General features: G+C 41.1%; 1 protein-coding gene across 1 annotated transcript; it reads left to right on the forward strand.

Annotated features, from left to right (window-relative positions):
* Positions 1 to 5666: 5666 nt before the first annotated feature.
* otx2a (orthodenticle homeobox 2a) lies at positions 5667 to 13784 on the forward strand. The gene is made up of 4 exons (XM_017456879.3): positions 5667 to 5914; positions 8038 to 8197; positions 10216 to 10367; positions 11808 to 13784. Exons 2-4 carry the CDS (start codon positions 8101 to 8103, stop codon positions 12621 to 12623), a joined length of 1065 nt encoding a protein of 354 aa, XP_017312368.1. The 5' UTR covers positions 5667 to 5914; positions 8038 to 8100; the 3' UTR covers positions 12624 to 13784.
* Positions 13785 to 18978: the final 5194 nt, after the last annotated feature.

The following is an 18978-nucleotide window of genomic DNA, read 5'->3' on the forward strand; positions in this document are numbered from 1 at the left end:
GCCAAAAAAAATCTCCTCGGTTCAGAGGCGAATATTCGCTACTTTGAAAATGTACTTGTAAAGTAAACAAGTGATGAAATGACACTAACTTTTGTTACCGGAAACCTTTTGTTAGACGATTTCCTTTAACGCCGTTTGCCTGAAAACGTCGTCCGATCTCTGTAAGATGGCTGCTCGTGTGCATGACTAGCGCTACGCGGTTTGCTAACGAACTAATCAGAAGTAAATGATCACGTAAAGAACTCATATTTACAGTCAGCTCGAATTTGACGTAGCTAATTATGCTAGCTCTTGGAATCGATGCTCGTTTAACCCGGCATTAGCAAAGGAAACAGGCTAACTTGACGTTAAGCGTAGCTTTGTTAACCTTAGCAAATCAGCGAAATATGCTCTCTCCAGTTGTGTAACGTTCATGTCTTCCGCTAAGTATATTATCATTTGTATTTCCCAGGGAGAAACACATTAATGAACAACCCTCACTGAGCCTTTTATTTGCAAAGAAAAGAACTGCGTTACCGGTCCATTTTAAGTTCCTTCCGTCTGCCCTGATGTACACCGTTTCAGACCCATATTAAGTTTGACACCTTTCGACGTCCTCACAGCCCTGCTGAAAAAAAAACAAGAGAAACCATCGCAGAAATTCAAATGGTTTCCACTACGTACACCATTACAAACCACCAGCTAACCATTAAAACCGGTACTGGTTCTTAATGGTATCCACTAGACATAAAATGCCACCAATCTACAGTGCTGTAAAGAACCATTGAAGAGCCTTTATTTTAAGAGTGTGTTAGAGAGCTAGGCCCTCCAGCCGAGTACACGCTAATGCTGTGATCTGTTTTATTCGCCACTCATCGATTTTTCCATTCCATCCATGACATACTCTGATTTTCGGTCATTTGACTCGCTCCACCAAACTCTGTGAAATAAACAGCCTAATCTACCAAGCTCAAATCAACTAACTTATAAACGTTCGACAATGAGAAACGTCCTCTGACATTCAACTGCTTTTATTTCCAGCACATTTTTTAACATGTGCAAATATTTGTATTAACATCAAAAAAGATTGAACAACTGGGACAGAAACTGAAGACGTTTCACAGACGTTTGCGGAACAGAAATGGAGTGACGAGTCCCTGAACAAAGGGGGGGTCAATATTAAAAGGAACAGTCAGTATGTGGTGGCGTCCAGCTGCTTTAAGTACTACAGTATCTCATCCTCATGGACTGCACCACATTGGTGAGTTCTTGCTGTGAGATGTTCCCTCACTCTTCCACCGAGGCGTTTGCAAGTTCTCGATCACGTCTGAGGGGGACACGCACGGTTACATGTGGTTTTCCACTGCGAGGGCGATCAGCTTTTCTTCCTGTCTCCCTGTAGCACCGTCTTAGACGTCTTACATTACAGACATTACAATTTATTGCTCTGGACACATCTGCGGTCCTCATAGTCCTGCAGCAGGTCTATGGCGTGTTCACGCAGGTGAGCAGGAACCCTAGACATCTCTCTTCTGGTGTTTTTCAGAGTCAGTAGAAAAGTCTGTTTAGTGTCCTTAGTTACTGTAACTCTGACCTTAGTCACCTCCCACCTGTAAACTGTTCGTGTCTTACGGACTGTTCCACAGGTGCATGTGCAATAATTGTTTACGGTTCATTGAACAAGCACGAAAAACATCGTTTAAACCCTTTCCCATGAAGATCCGTCAAGCTTATTCGGATTTTACAAAACGATCTTTAAAATACAATCTCCTGAAAGAGGGGACGTTTCTTTTTTTGAAATAAGCATTTCAATCAGTCCGTACTGGATTCCACGTTTGAAGGTTTTTTTTTGGTGAATGTTGCGGCCAAAAATGCTCGATTTCACTGCGGATTTTTTCCGAGTTTGCGTGAATTTCCGGAATCGCGGTCGCACGGAATCGTTTCGCACAGTGATGTCTGTTGGTAAACGAGACCTTTTAGCCGTACTCATGTTCAAACGCACGTGAGTCGAAGATGGCTCTGGGTGAATACGCGTCGCGATGACGTCACATGACACGTCTCGGGCCGGATCCGCTGAATGTTGCGGCGTTTGCTTGATTTTGCATTCGTTTCTGCGATTCCTAGAGGGAATCTCTGATCAGTGTACAATTGCCACTGACATTTTGTGCGCATGACAAATAAACTTGAAACTCCGCATGACACACCATATAACATACAGCGTACACACATTTGTATTAGACTCAGGGTTAGGGGTGGAGTTCACTTCTGTTCCATGCGTTCGTACATTCGTTCGTTGGTCTCATGACAGAATTCGACCGTGTCGGCCGTGCTAATCTGTCACCGGAGCGTCTCGTTTTTATCTATAAAACACTTTCGACGACAGACGCTGTTACAAAGCAGCTTTACAGAAATCCGGACGCAGGTTTGTGTTTAGATCCCGAACGAACAAACAAACCAGAGGCGACGGTGCAGGATGACATGAGGAAGAGGAACCTGACTCCAAAGGGAACCCGTCCTCTTCCGGGTGGCATCGGATAGCGCGACTATAAAGCGTTTCTCTTCTACGACGGTATGCTGTAAAGCCAGACAGTCCTGAGTGCGTTCCGCACGAGCTTTCTCTTAGATCTTCGATACTATAGAGTCTCCGATCTTCCACTGAAGAAAGAGTCCGATATTTGTTTTCCAGAAGTGTGAAATCATCTACATCAGCAGAGAGTGAGGACATGGAAGCGCAGGATATTCCAAGCAGGATATTCCATGATGCTATTCCTAATAAGTCTTCACTCATATCCAAATACATTTGAGTACATTACAGAGCGACTTACATTTATACAACCGAGCAGTTGAGGGTTAAAGGTCTTGCTCAAGGACCCAACAGCTTGGCAGTGGAAGCTTCGCAGTGCTGGGATCTGAACTCATGATCAGTCGTCCAGTGTCTTAACCACTGAGCTACCACTGGTTCTATACATACAATTTAGTAAGGGAGTATACAGATTGGGACGCGGCCCTTCTCTATATCCTCTTGACCGGAAGTAGCCAAAATGTCTAAGTGTTTAACGCCTTAACTGTTTTGCCTCCTTGTTGTTGTTGTTTTTATTATTATTTATTTTATTTGACACTTTCTGAAGTGACTCGTTTTCACTGAGTGTCTCACAGACCATCTTCTTGCGAATACACACTCAGGCCAACACACACACACACACCCACACACACACACACACATGCCTCATCTGCGCCTCGTTCATTATGTTAATTAGAGCCAGTTGTGATTTGAAGTAAAACGTGTGTGTGTGTGTGTGTGTGTGTGTGTGTGTGTGTGTGTGTGTGTGTGTGTATTGCAATGTCATCAAATTAGCTTACCAATACACTCCTACTGTAGACTGACGTTTTTTTTTAGCCTGCCAGAGATTCCAGACTTATTCTATTTAACATGGTGCGATATCTTCACTTCATTTTTTATTTTATTTTTTTCTGTTGAATTAGAGCGCGTGCCAAATCAGCTCATTCAACACATTGTTTAGTTGCAGACAGAGGAAGGTGTTTATTTAGTTTGGTTCATAATGTGCACTCGATGTGTCTTCAATATAAAACGCGACTAAATGTTGCATTGCGTCACACTGACAATTCTTTCTATTGCACGCGCTCAAAAATAGCAAACAGGAGTCATTCATGCACGAGGCAACAGTTTGGGGACTAAAGCACTGGTTTCAGGCTACAGCTTGTATATATGCGCATTTTTTTTTTTCAGTACGTTGACCTAAAACATAAGGCTATATTAATTTTTACAAAAATGAAAATAAAAATAAAACGAGAGAGAGAGAGAGAGAGAGAGAGAGAGAGAGAGAGAGAGAGAGAGAACACGGTACAGGGTGGAAAGCATGTGTGCGTCTTACCTGCGCCAAAAGCACCGCTGGGGGAGAAATAAAAAGTTCCCTAGCTGTTCAGCTGGTCAGTTTAGATATATTTAGCCTATCTAATGCCTCCTGTATTGTCCCAGAAGTCTGTGCAACTCTTTCCAGAAGTCGTGTTGCTGTAATGTGCGAGGTGTTCCGCGTTAAAAGTCTAAAACTCGGCGGCGGTAATGGATTTGTTCCTCTGCGCGTCTCCGCAGGTGTTCAGCTGGCTGCCAGTCACCGAGAGGAAGAGGAGGGTGTTTAAAAGATAAACCTATCCTCATGCTTTCCGATAAACTCGGGGATTTAGCCGGGGGATTTTATGCATCGTCGTTTTAATAAGTGCAGACAATTTTTTTTTTTTTTTTTTTACAAGCAGAGGTAAAAGGGTGCTTGAGGAGGCCAATCCTAGGCCGCGGCTTTAGCGGCTTTACGCGCTCAGGAAACTCCAGGATTACACACACACACACACACACACACACGGGACAATAGCTTAATACTGCTCAGAAATCTCTATACACGGCCATATCGATGGCTCACTCTTTAAATCTTTCTCTTTTTTTTATTATTACCCCTAATATGAACTCAAACATTATGGGGTTTGCGTGTATGTGTGTGTATGTGTGTGTGTGTGTGTGTGTTTTGGAATTTTCGCCTCTCCATACTAAGGACTAGGCTAGTTAGTGTACATCATATAGACTTTATAAGCGCCATGTGAAATGTGTTATATTCCCCAAACACACTGGCTGTAAACTTGTTGGCTGATCTGAATTTAAATTTACATGTGAATATATTCCAGCAGCGCGCAAAATCCACAGCGCTGAAACTTATATATATAGAGAGAGAGATATGTATATCTCTATATATATTAATAGATAATATGAGCACTTGTGTGACACACAGATATAGTCATTTAATCGCCAAAATGAAACCGATTTAAATTAAACACGTGATTAAATAAAAGTTTGTAAAGGATACAAAGTGCGCATGCTTGTTTTTTTTTATTTTTATTTTTTCTAAAACGACTCGGTCTGCCGTTTCTCTTTAAAAAAAAAAAAAAAAAAAACGTACTGAAATGTGCGTAAAAATTAGATTTTAAATTAAGTGTTTATTTATTTATTTATGTATTTATTTTTTTTTACTAGTTGTTTACTTTCTTTTTGAAGCGCTGTGCACTAGGCAGGGATTCATTTTTTCAGTGAACATTACTATAGGACTATATGTTTTGTGTCTTGAATGTTGTTGTTTTGTTTAGTTTTTTTTTAAAAAAAAAAAAAGCGATGACTTTTTAAATAATTTTTTATTAAAATTATTATTTTATTTATTTATTTATTTGTTTGTTTGTTTGTTTATTTTTTTTTTACCTAGGCCTACGATACGCTCTTATTACCGGTGAAAGTTTTTTTTTTCCCCCCCTTAAAATGATCTCAATTAAACAACTGATTTCATAATACATAATGTTTTTGTTTTTTTTAACGGGAATATTTTGTGTGTAGTTATTTTGCGTTGTTGATGTACAACAACAACAACAACAACAACAACAACATCAGCTTAACGAGTTTACATAAATAAAAAAGTGTATTCGGATTGTTGGCGAGATTTATTTTAACATTTTTTTTTTTTGCACAGAGACCCGCTCGATTCGCGCGGCAGGTCGCCGTGACGTCACAATGAAATAATGCCTCTCTCGCTCGTGATTGGCCCGCTCGCTCAGCCGTAAGGAAGTGCGCGCTCTCTGATTGGCTGAGGCGGGCGGTCCCGCAGGTATGCTTTTACTCATAGACGGGACGACGCACCAAAAAAGTGATCAATTTCAATTCGACAACATTGGCAGTCATCTTTAGCACCGCGCGCGCGGACGTGAGAGCAGATTGGGACATTTGCGCCAAGGAGTATTTTGGTGTTTGGGCTCACGTTGGTTATTTTTATTTAATTTATTTATTTCTCGAATTAGTTTTAAGCATTTTGTAGCCTACCATTTGGCGTACCCAGCCTCCTGGATATTCTTTACAGAAAGTGGATACGAAGAGGAAAATCACCAGGTACGAGACATTTTACTGCCGTTTCGACAAATTATGCACGCGGTACTCGTTGCGATAGAACGATTTTATTCGTTCATCATCTGATAAAAAATAAATAAATAAATAAATAATAATAAAAAAGCCAGAGTGGTTGTGATTAAAATACTCCTATATTCAAGCTAATTCTACGGGTTGTTTTTTTTTTTTTTTTTTTTAAACATCTACAACTTTTTTTTACATAAACATTTGATAGTGTATGAATACACTTCAGTTTGCAAATGTGCACCCCCTCGCCCCCCCTCCTCCCAAATGAATTGTGCAAATGTGTCATTGTTTATGCAACTCGTAACGCATGCGTAAAGCAGCGCGGTGAGTTTGGGTTTTGGGGGTTGACTCGTTTGCAGAGTCGATAAGGTTTCTCGCTGTAAATGGAGTCCCCTCTGAGTGTAATCTAAATGGCTAAGACGGATAATTTGCACAGTTGCTGCTGATTTCCATTTGGTTAAAGCTCGACTCGCAGTGTATTCTTTATCTGCGGGCTCTTAATGGGGCTGATCCATACCAATGCGCGCGCGAGTGAAAAGCGCACCACGCCATTTGAGCGAAACTTTTCTCTTCTTTTTTTTTTTCTTTCTTTTTTTTTTGTCTTTAAAACATTTGTCGGCCACTAATTCCGCCTTAACAAAACCCGTGAAACGAGTTCAGGTCCTCCCAAATCATTTCGCACAGAATGAATGCCTCGGGTTTTATTACAGCACCGAGTCCACTCGAATCTACACATGTGGGTTTAGTGTGTTTATCTTGTTAAAAAAAATAAATAAATAAAAAATTCAAGTGTCTGCTTTAAAAATGTAAGACCAGTCCTATACTTTTTTTTTGTTGTTGTTGTTGTTGTTGTATTTTATTTATTTATTTATTTGACCCCAAAAGTAACAACTTAAATTAGAACAATTAGGAAACAATTACAAGACCATTTACATTTGAACGCTTCTTAGTTTTAATCTGAGAACTTGCTCGACTGTTGAGACACATGCTTAAGCTTGTGTTCATTTACGAGCACCTGAAATTCACAGTAAAAAGGGCATTTCTGCTGGTTTTCACTTAGACACTAAATCCTGACACTACATGTTAAAATAGGAGTCAAAAACCATCAGCAGTTTGACAAAAGAATATTTATAGAACTTACATTTTTGTACAATATTAACAACACGCATGCTAATTGTACATGCTATCACTGGCCGTATTTTTCCACCCGAAAAGAAGTTTCGATCATTGCAAACGAAACAAAAAAATGATGGAAAGTTTGAGCGTTGTGCTTTAAGAGGTGCAGATGTGTGAACGGCCAATTAGTGTTTGAAGTCCTCTTGATTAGTGGAGTGTGAAATGAGGTGATTAAGACGCTGTTTATATTTCTGATTGATCCGAACCTAAAGGACAAGTCGGGGTTGTTGTTTTTTTTGTCTTTGTTTTGTTTTTGTTTTTTTTTGTCTTGAAGGGTTTTATAGCAGTCAGGATGATTTGGTTAGAAGGGTAATTAATGTTTGAGATTGCACTTTTTCTGACCTGCATGTTGTTGTGAAGTCCAAATAGGAAAAGCTTAATATTAATTAGGCTAAATAAACCAATCAAATTATTATTATTATTATTATTATTATTATTATTATTATTATTATTATTAAAGCGGAAGAAATATTAGGCTTCGGTGTTGAGCATGGAGCTGATTTGGGTTTTATTAATGATCATGTGTTTATCAAGATCAAATCATTTCTGTAACGAAATTAGCCTATAGATCTGAAAAGAAAAAAAACAGACGTAAAATTTCCCCCTAATATATTTCGAGTTATTAATTAATTTGAATTTAAGTTCAGAGGCCTTAAAAAGTTAAGATGGAATAACAAGAGTTTTATTGATTTGCGTTAACTTTTGCAGCGACTTCACAAGCAGGAATAAAACCAGCCGAATTTTATATTATTATTATTATTATTATTATTATTATTATTATTATTATTATTATTATCACTGTTTAACCCGCGTTAATTATCGATCTGGTTTTACATTTTAAGGCCAGCATTTTTCACGGCGCATTTCACCACCACCTCATATCCTGATTTATTGATGAAGTATTTCTCCGTGCTCTTCCTCAGGTGTGTTTTAGCTCGCCGGGGAGACTCGGACTTTTCGGCCGTTACCCCTCACGAGCTCTTAGAATGATGTCATACCTCAAACAGGCCCCGTACGCCGTGAACGGCCTGGGGCTCGGGGGCGCGCCCATGGAGCTCCTGCACCCTTCCGTTGGGTATCCGGGTACGCGCACAGCTCTCTCACCTTACCACATACACACACACACACACACACACACAACACAAAACACAGGCTGGATTCAAGTGTTCAAGCATTTAAAGCATAAATGAATAATACATTACATTATAATAATAAAACGAAAAGATCCTGGAAATATTTCAGGGTCATTGCGGATTGTTTTATTAGCGGATTAAAATAATAATAATAATAATAATAATAATAATAATAATAATAACTGCACACAGGAACCGTGTCACAAAGTGTTTTTTCTTCTTCTATTTTTTATAGGAACTTCTAAAAGTTTCTAGTCTAATCATCACTATACAATTAGTATTATCACAAAAAGAAAAACAAGGAAAAAGCACAACATAATATTAAAACGAGGTTTTATTATGTGCTGCGTTTTTTTTTTTTTTTTTTTTTTTTTTTTTTTTTTTTGCTATTTATTTAAAATAAAACCGAGCGTTAATTTAGGAGTTCTTCTTAATAAATAATTAAAAAAAAAACTACTATCACACAAAAATGAGAAAATAAAGAAATTTAAAACAATAAAGATAACAAAAGAAGATTTTTTTTAAATGGATATTTGAGGGACTTTTCGGATTGTTAAATTGTCGGAAAAGTCCACGCAAGAAAGGTGTTTTAAATAATAAATAATAAAAAAATAATAATAAAAGAAATAAAGAGCACGTTTTAATAAGAACTTCTAACAGTTCCCAGTGGAACTTTACTTACAACTATGAACTTTTCTACCGAGCCATCATGAGGAACGAGGGTGTAACTATAACTGTGGCATAAAACATTTATACGCCCATGTAGTTAATTTGTGTGTTTTGTGTTGCTCCGCAGTATTCAAACACAGCCTCCTGACTTTCATTTATTATTAATGCGGCTCTTTTAATGTGCAGATTTGTCTCATTCTGCTTATAATTTGCCTCAATGTTTGTTCGAGATTTCATGCAGTTTAATCAATCCAAAGCGACACTGACTGGGTGTGGGTGTGAAATTCAAATCAGGGGGGGGGGGGGGGGGGGGGGGGGGGAATAAAATGATAGCTAGTCTACAGGTGAGCTGTTCAAGTTTTAATTTCTCATGTTCCAGGCGAAATAATCGGGATATGATTTTAAAGCACAGAATCCCGGACTGAAGCTCATGCTGGACTATTGTTCAGGTTTAAAATGCAATGCCAACCCAGAGAACCGACTGAACATTGTCCTGGGCATTACAGTGCTGAACACTGGGGACGTGAATGAAAGAAGTACAGTACAGTAGAGGTTACAGAAACCCGACGTTCCTAATGCGCACTGATATAATCAAATTAATCTGCTGCTGAAGGTCTTTAGAGAGTATTATTAGTCCGTAAGGGCTGGAGTGAATAATTAGCTCAGTCCGGGGTTTGCTCTGTAACTCTGTAATGAAGTATTTAGTAGCGCGCGACTCATAATTGCACCAATTTAAAAACAATCACAAGAGAGAATTTAAAACACACAAACACACACACACACACACACACACACACACACACACACACACACACACACACAGAATGCTAGAAGGAGCGATGTGGCAAACTTGTATGATGATATTTGGAGAGATGATTAGAGAACATTTAGGCTCTCGCGGTGTTAAAGGTTTTCTTAAAGCCTAGAACACAACGGGCGCGAGCTCACGTTTTTACAACAAACGATCGTTTATCACAGGAGAAAACATGAAGTTAAATCATACTTGCATGATGGCTAGGACACAGCCTTGCTTGCTGCTGTGTGGGTTTAATCCGGTTTTGCGTCTCTTTTATTGCTCTAAATCGATGTAATTTTTGGAAAGTTCTTTCAAAACGCGCGAGACTTTCAGAAGAAAAAAAAGAAAAAAGAAAAAAAAAGCATTACCCGACTTCATCCTGCCTTATCTATATATTTGTATTAAGAGAAAGACTTTTACTGGTCGACCTAATTTTTGAAAGCGGGTTGTAATGATTTTATCATCTTTATTTAAAAAAAAAAAAAAAAAAAAAAAAAAAAAAGCTAATCCCCGGAAGCAGAGGCGGGAGAGGACCACGTTCACGCGCACGCAGCTCGACATCCTGGAGTCTCTGTTCGCCAAGACGCGTTACCCTGACATCTTCATGCGCGAGGAAGTGGCTCTGAAGATCAACCTGCCGGAGTCCAGAGTACAGGTAGAGTGTGTGCGTGTGTGGGTGTGTGTTCACATGGAATTAAGACATGCACGATTTCACGTGGATCAACAGGAGAACTCGAGACAGCAAGTGACAAACTTTACGCAGCTCTTCCAGTGGCATCATATTCCAATGCCGTCATTTTCCAGTGGTATCATATTCAAGTGCAGTCATATTCCAGAAGCATCATATTTAGTGGCATCATATTCCAGTGACATCATATTTAGTGGCATCACATTCCAATGCCGTCATATTCAGTGGCGTCATATCTAGTGGCATCATATTCCAATGCCGTCATATTCCAGTGGTATCATATTCCAGTGCAGTCATATTCCAGAGGCATCATATTCCATTGGCATCATATCCCAATGCCATCATATTCCAGTGACATCACATAACCAGTGGCATCATATTCCAATGCCGTCATTTTCCAGTGGCATCATATTCCAATGCCATCATTTTCCAATGCCGTCATTTTCCAGTGGCATCATATTCCAATGCCGTCATATTCCAGTGGTATCATATTCCAGTGCAGTCATATGCCAGTGGCATCATATTCCATTGGCATCATATTCCAATGCCATCATATTCCAGTGCAGTCATATTCCAGTGGCATCATGTTCCAGTGCTAAAGCAAAACATTACAACATGGATCTCAGCACAGCTCTGACAGGAATCCAATAATTCAAGTATTTAAATATTAGGCAAATATGTATCATCTTACTGACTGATTGGAGCCATTAGACCCTTTCCTGAACTTTCCATCCACAGAACACAAATCAGTGTCAAAAAGCAGAGCTGAAACATTAGGCATCAACCTCAGGCTTCAAAATGATACGATATCGATTCGATATTTGAGATATGGTGCAGCCCAATGGATACGTGAGCGTTTCCTTAATATTAACATCACATTTCATCGGTTTATAAACACTGACGTTATAAGAAATATTATGAAATCAAAGATTAGTCTGTTTGTCATCCTTTAGATTCAGCTGATTTACTCAGTTATGCTCGCAACTTTAATATTTAAATAATAGTGACAGGACCGTGATGAGACATGAATAAAACGAAGTGATAATTACAGATGTTTCTGGATGAGTCGGTTTATCACTGTGCCTTGGATCAGGGAGGGGTGCAGCCAAAAAAAAAAAAAAAGAAAAGGAAAACAGCGAAGGAAAGATATGAGATACCATGCTGACTTGTCAATATTTCCATTTGCTATTAATAACCTCAGTTATCTATTTCCCTGTTGCATGGATGGTCCTACTCTTCCACTCCACATTATAGTATTAGCTTGATCAGTTGGCATGGGTTTCCAGATAGTCACTGGAAAATAAGCCTTAGGGGTTCGGATATGTAACCTAGTATGATAACATGGTGCGTTGGATCCCTGTGTTTGTTGTGTACTTATGCCCTGACGTCGGTTCTCCCTCTGGCCAGGTGTGGTTTAAGAACCGGAGAGCCAAGTGCAGGCAGCAGCAGCAGAGCAGCGGGAGCAGTAACAGTGGAAACAGCGCTAAAATCCGCCCTGCGAAGAAAAAAGCCTCTCCATCACGCGAGAGTCCCGGTTCCGAGAGCAGCGGCCAGTTCAGTCCTCCAGCCGTGTCGAGCACCAGCTCATCCTCATCATCCTCCTCGTCATCCTCTTCAAATTCAAACCTTGGTGGACTGGGCATGACCAGCAGCTCCGCCTCTGGGGCCACGCCTGTGTCATCTATCTGGAGCCCCGCCCCTATATCACCCCTTCCGGCTCCTCCCTCCGTCCCAGATCCCGCACCTCCTACCAGTGCGTCCTGTATGCAGCGTGCGGTGTCAGGAAGTGGAGGGCCAGCCGGAGTAGCCTCCTACCCCGTGTCCTACAACCAGACGCCCAGTTATGCCCAGAGTTACCCCAGCACTGCGTCCAGCTCGTATTTCGGAAGCATGGACTGTAGCTCCTACCTGGCACCCATGCACAGCCACCACCCGCATCACCCTCAGCTCAGCTCCATGGCGGGTAGCGGGGTGTCTGGACACCACACGCACCCGCATCACCCTCACCACCTTGGGCAGAGCAACGGGCACCACCACCCTCACCATCACCCGCATGCACACACACACCAGGGCTACGGCGGCGCGCCGCTGCCCTTCACCTCCACAGACTGTGTGGATTACAAAGACTACAAAGACCAAGCTGCCTCACCATGGAAACTAAACTTCAGTGCAGACTGTTTGGACTACAAAGACCAGGCGGCTTGGCGCTTTCAGGTCCTGTGAGAAGTTGTTGTTGTTTTTTTAAAGCATTTTTAGTTTCGTTTAGAAAGCCACCACACCATGAGTATAGAACAAATATCTCAAAACTGTGCTCTAAAGACTTTTTAAGGAGCCATTTGGGAATACAAAAACTGGATGTCAAGGGGGAAATCTTCTAAAGGAGGAGATAGACTACTCCAGACTGGTGTTGCAGGATTAATCCCATGCCAAAGGTCTTTGGCTATCAGCTCTGATGTCTGTCTGCCTTTACGCCTTAAACAAGCGGATCCTCTGCAGACTTTTCCGGTCTCTAGCCCTCGCCAGTTCGCGAGGGGAAAAAAAGAAATACTGTCATTTCCTCCGGACACGTAACCTGGTTTGGACGTAATTGCGTATTTGAAAGACTAAACAAGATCCACAAACCTCCTTGCCTTCCTCAATCCACTGCGACTCGCTGCACTTGGACTTCTTGGGTGTCTATGAAGGCGATAAATATCAAATAAAATGATACGATGCGATTGTCCTGCAACAGAGAAAACAAAAATGTGAACCAAACTTGTTTCCTGTGAAATGTTCAAAAATGAGCTGATACTTCTTCTTCTTTTTTTCTTTTTTTTTTTTTTGCATTACATTCATTAAATAAACTATGTTTTAAATCAAAATGAATGTTTTCTTTTTTATTCTATATCGACTTAAGAATGACCACCACCACATAGATTTGATTTAAACGCACGGTGGATTAGCGGTTAGCACGTACGCCTCACGCCTCCAGGGTCGGGGGTTCGATTCCCACCGTGGCCCTGTGTGTGCGGAGTTTGCGTGTTCTCGCCGCGCTGCGGGGGTTTCCTCCGGGTACTCCGGTTTCCTCCCCCAGTCCAAAGACATGCATGGTAGGCTGATCGGCGTGTCTAAAGTGTCCGTAGTGTATGAATGGGTGTGCGTGTGTGTATGTGATCGTGCCCTGTAATGGACTGGCACCCGGTCCAGGGTGTACCCCGCCTTGTCCCCCATGCTCCCTGGGATAGGCTCCAGGTTCCCCGTGACCCTGAAAAGGATAAGCGCTATAGAAGATGGATGGATGGAAACAAAAAACATATAAAGGTGCTTTTCAATATTCTGCACTGAAATTGCACGTGACTCTGTAGAGAATCCCAAACCACACACTACCACACTAAATAATCTCAGATCACGAAATGTGTCTCAGATCACGTATATAAAAGTATTTTCATTAAAAGCTAAGTAGGACCTTCATGTAGACTAGTGCCTTTCATATCGCCGGCTTGGAGTCCTCTATAGGGGACTGTTAATATCTATCTGTCACCTGGAAATGTTAATGCACCTTTAAAATGATTTAAGGTTCTTCAATGGGCTATGATTAAGCGGAGTATTTAGAGTAAAGCTTTAAAGGAAAAGCATGCACCTACATGGTAAAAAAAAAAAAGTGTCATGTTTATCAATATAAAACTGATGGAAAATATAAACCCCACTTTATTGGTTTATAAATAACACAAGCTCGTGCTTCTTGTACATACAGGCAGTGTATTAACTTGAACCTATTCAGTGAAAAGTGCTTCTGGTTGCGATCGTGCTAACCACTAAGCCACCGTGCGCCCTGTTTTTTGTTTGCATGCGATATTATTATTATTATTATTATTATTATTATTATTATTATTATTATTATTATTATTATTATTATTCAACATGTGCTTATGCCCTGAAATTGCCCACACTTTGAAGTCAAGCAAGCACACGTGACATCAGGTGAATAAATAATACGTGGTCACGTGTGAAACAAGGTGCGGAGTGTGTCAATATGGCTCGTGAAGTGCAACATGGCACGTGAAGTTCGTGTGTCGTCTGGACACGACTGGCTCGAAGTTGTTCTCTGGATTTGGACGTCCATTTAAATCGCATCGACACGCGAATCCACACGTTTCCTCTTCCTGACCAACGCGTTGAGCTGCGCATGAATTTATTTATCCAACCGAAATAAGAACAAATCCCGATTTTAATTAACAACTTGCCGTGTTTGTTTGTCGCCCCCCCTGGACATGGGGCAGCTGAATAAACATGCCAATGTGTGTGTGTGTGTGTGTGTGTGTGTGGTTGACAAACAGCTCGGGATTTGCAGTAAATCTGCTCCAAACAGCGCCGCTAATCTGCTGTCAGGCTTAAAGCACTCAGTTCACTGATTTAGCACCAAACACCTGTTTCACCAGCTCATTACTGCAGTACGACACGACACACTTTATTTACTCAACACCGCCATCGCGGCGGAGATCAGGGGCGGGATCCACAAGCAGCTTTCTTACTGGGAGGAAGAGATTCTCATACAAACACAGTGAACAGTGAACGCCGTCACTGAGACGGAACCCAGCATCTGCTAGCACTTCTTCTCTTCTCTCCTTCTCCTCTTCTCTTCTCTTCTTCTCTTCTCTTCTTCTCTTCTCTCCTTCTCTTCTTCTCTTCTTCTCTTCTCTTCTCTCCTTCTTCTCTTCTCTTCTCTCCTTCTCTTCTCTTCTTCTCTTCTCCTCTTCTCTTCTCTCCTTCTCTTCTCTTCTTCTCTTCTCTCCTTCTCTTCTTCTCTTCTTCTCTTCTCTCCTTCTTCTCTTCTCTTCTTCTCTTCTCTCCTTCTCTTCTTCTCTTCTTCTCTTCTCTCCTTCTTCTCTTCTCTTCTTCTCCTCTTCTCTTCTCTCCTTCTCTTCTCTTCTTCTCTTCTCTCCTTCTCTTCTTCTCTTCTTCTCTTCTCTCCTTCTTCTCTTCTCTTCTTCTCTTCTTCTCTCCTTCTTCTCTCCTTCTTCTCTTCTTCTCTTCTTCTCTTCTTCTCTTCTTCTCTTCTCTTCTTCTCTTCTCTCCTTCTTCTCTTCTCTTCTTCTCTCCTTCTCTTCTCTCCTTCTTCTCTTCTTCTATTCTCTTCTTCTCTCCTTCTCTTCTCTCCTTCTTCTCTTCTTCTCTTCTCTTCTTCTCTTCTTCTCTTCTTCTCTTCTTCTCTCCTTCTCTTCTCTCCTTCTTCTCTTCTTCTCTTCTTCTCTTCTCTTCTTCTCTTCTCTTCTTCTCTTCTTCTCTTCTCTCCTTCTCTCCTTCTCTTCTTCTCTTCTCTCCTTCTCTTCTTCTCTCCTTCTCTTCTTCTCTTCTTCTCTTCTCTCCTTCTTCTCTTCTCTCCTTCTCTTCTTCTCTTCTCTCCTTCTCTTCTTCTCTTCTCTTCTCTTCTCTCCTTCTCTTCTTCTCTTCTTCTCTTCTCTCCTTCTCTCCTTCTCTTCTTCTCTTCTTCTCTTCTCTCCTTCTCTTCTTCTCTCCTTCTCTTCTTCTCTTCTTCTCTTCTTCTCTCCTTCTCTTCTTCTCTTCTCTTCTTCTCTTCTCTCCTTCTCTTCTTCTCTTCTCTTCTTCTCTTCTCTCCTTCTCTTCTTCTCTTCTCTCCTTCTTCTCTTCTCTTCTTCTCTTCTCTCCTTCTCTTCTTCTCTTCTTCTCTTCTCTTCTCTTCTTCTCTTCTTCTCTTCTCTTTTCCTATCCTCTCTTTTCCACTCTTTTCCTCTCCATTCTTCTCCTCTCCTCTCCCCTGCAGCACCCTGTGTAAGTGGAGGAAGGATCTTTGGAGCAGGTCTTTCAGGTTATGGAGGCTTACACACTCACGACACTTCATGTGGTGTTTGTCGTGTTGTCAGCTGTTCGTACTCGAATGCAGTAGATAAGAGCATTTGTCAAGTGACTGAATGTAAAAGTAAATCGTTAAGGAAAAAACTCTGCGAAGAAGCTAACGATCAGATTAATCACATTTAGGAGCCTAAACATGTTTACCTTCTTTATTACTGTATAAACCAGTGTAAGCACCTTTCTTTCTCTCTTTCTTTCTCTCTTTCTTTCTTTCTTTTTCTTCATCAGCTCAGTAAGGCATGCAGACGGTGCTGTGTGAGTGTGTGTGTGTGTGTGTGTGTAAATAATTCAGCCTCAGAAATAAAGAGTGCTGCTGCGTCTCTGATTGCACCACAGTCTGCATCAGACCTGATCCTCAGCTCCACTGAAGCGTGACACAGTAATGCCTCCGTCACAGGTTTCACACACACACACACACTAACGGAGATAGTTGTCTTAAGTGTGCATATTTACTTTGGCAGTGATTCTATGGCGTCGATGTAACTAACAGAGAAGTTTACAGACACCAGATTGGCGTGGCGTAAACTGCATGTTTGAACCGTCACACTCGCCTCAAGACAGATTCGCTTCGGTGACGCCATTTTGCATAAACGGTTTCATTAAACAGGAAAATAAGCTCATATTAAAATAAGTATACAAATCATATGTGAAATGTATTATCAACAGAATCAACCCGGCGTTCAGTTAAGCCACGCCCCCGCAGCCGTGCCGAGGAAGAAAGAGATTCGGTTTCAAGATGGCGCTAGGGCTGTTTTTACGTCTTTGTGGTTTTTTTTTTTTTTTACGGATGACCCGAGTGCCATACGGTCTCAGAAACACATCGCTAACAAGAGTGTGTGAAGAGGTTTAAACGTATGGCTTTGTGTCTCCTGATAAGTGGAAGAGAAAAGCGTTCGCCCCTACAGAAATCAGTGGCCAAGCGTCCAATGGGGTGGGAGGGGTATACTCTCTCTCCACTGTCAATCACAGTGGCACTAGCCAATCACAGGCATCTGTGAGCTCATGTATGTGGAAGAAAGCAGATTGCACTTTCTTCTCTCTGAATGTGTTACGCTGCTAAACTGGAGGCTATAAGACTTTAATTGGAGGCTGAAACCAAGGCTACATCTACTCGTTAGCTATAATAGCCTCATAGAACCTGACTACACCGTCAGAAACCCGGAACCAAACTGTACTTTTCCTTGTCACTCGTAGTGCCAACAAATGGACATGCTTTTTTTTTTAGAATGCATTTTTAGTCTTTTTTTTTGTTTTTACTCAGGAAAGGTGCACATGGTGTCTATATTTTTAAAGATATACACATATGTTCACATTTAGAGGCTGAAATACACTTTCAAATGAGGTACTCTTGATGGTACTACACCTACAACAGGTGACGGTACAGTTTAGTACCTTTATTTTTGGGTGTGCGCATTTCAGTGACCTTCGGGTACATTTGATTTTTTTGCTCGAACTATGCCTTTGAGAATGTTTATTAGATTTAAACACCTTTAAACACCCATATTTTTACCGAGAGAGATTTGTTACCTGAGACCTAACACAGTAATATTAGTGAGGAATACTTTTTTTTTTTTTACATAAAGGTGACCGCTGTAATAAGTCTAGGTACATGCTACCTTGGTGTTATAAGGTAGCATGTACATGACACGGGTTACATATGTCTGGCCACGCCCCCTTCTTTTGCCTCAAGTCAGCATCGCTGAAGCTACACCCTGCCCATACACGCTGGTTTAGCCTACACCCTTCCAAAGTCAGTGCTGTGTTGTGCAAATGGACAGCTGTGTCATGACTAGGACTCAAACCTGCCGTGCTGCCCCATGCCCTCAGCTTCAGATTCCAGATTTGAATAATGAATGAATGTCATTTGGCATAAAAACATTATTGATTTTACTCCAGTTGTGGTAGATCAATGTTTCATGCTCATGTGTGGCATCTCCAGGCAAGGCATGCTAATCAGGATTGAGAAATGAGCTAACAGTACTGTGTTTTTACAAATCACACTTATTAAACTCACTTTACATTGATGAAGTGTAGATATTAGCCATGATAATAGTGGAATAAGATCAGCTTAAGGTCTTAAACGTAGCTTGGCTGAAAATGTAACGTAAACGCTTTCCACATTACCCCCAGTGCGGTCGGCCAGCTTGTCTCTTTCGCATCGATCTGGAGTGAGAAGTCGCCATATGATATCATATGTTACTGGGTATATTCAGTGAATCATCATGAAAATTGGGGAAAAGTCATGAACAGTGATCGATCTTTGAGAACATTGGTGACCAGTGATTAGTCAATGGGAACAACAATGATTAGTGATTGGTTGTTGAGAACATTGATGATCAGTGCTTGGTCATTGGGAACAACGACCATGGTCAGTGATTGATGGTTCTTGAGAACAATAGTGGTCAGTGATTGGTCTTTGAGAACACTAGTGATCTCTGATTGGTCGTTGTGAACAATGATGACCATTGATTAGTCATTGGGAACAATGACGATCAGTAATTTTCACTGGGAACAATAGTGCTCAGTGATTGATGGTTCCTGAGAAGTGATCAGTAATTGTTTACCGGCTCTACACGCTGGTGGTGAATCGAGTGAACCTGCTCTCTCAACTCGCATAATCAGCAGCTGTGATGTAATCTGGAGAGCTGTAATGTGTGCAGGACAGTCACTAACTTCTGCTCAGAAAGGCATTAGATATGTTTAATGATTTGTCTCTAGACACTTTAAA

Source organism: Ictalurus punctatus, chromosome 26 (assembly GCF_001660625.3).
Source record: "Ictalurus punctatus breed USDA103 chromosome 26, Coco_2.0, whole genome shotgun sequence".
Taxonomy (NCBI): domain Eukaryota; kingdom Metazoa; phylum Chordata; class Actinopteri; order Siluriformes; family Ictaluridae; genus Ictalurus; species Ictalurus punctatus.

Coding starts and splice junctions, on each gene's coding strand:
- otx2a (XM_017456879.3), top strand. CDS start 8,101: ATGATGTCATACCTCAAACAGGCCCCGTACGCCGTGAACGGCCTGGGG. Junction 8,198..10,215: donor CCCTTCCGTTGGGTATCCGG/GTACGCGCACAG, acceptor AAAAAAAAAAAG/CTAATCCCCGGAAGCAGAGG. Junction 10,368..11,807: donor TGCCGGAGTCCAGAGTACAG/GTAGAGTGTGTG, acceptor CCCTCTGGCCAG/GTGTGGTTTAAGAACCGGAG.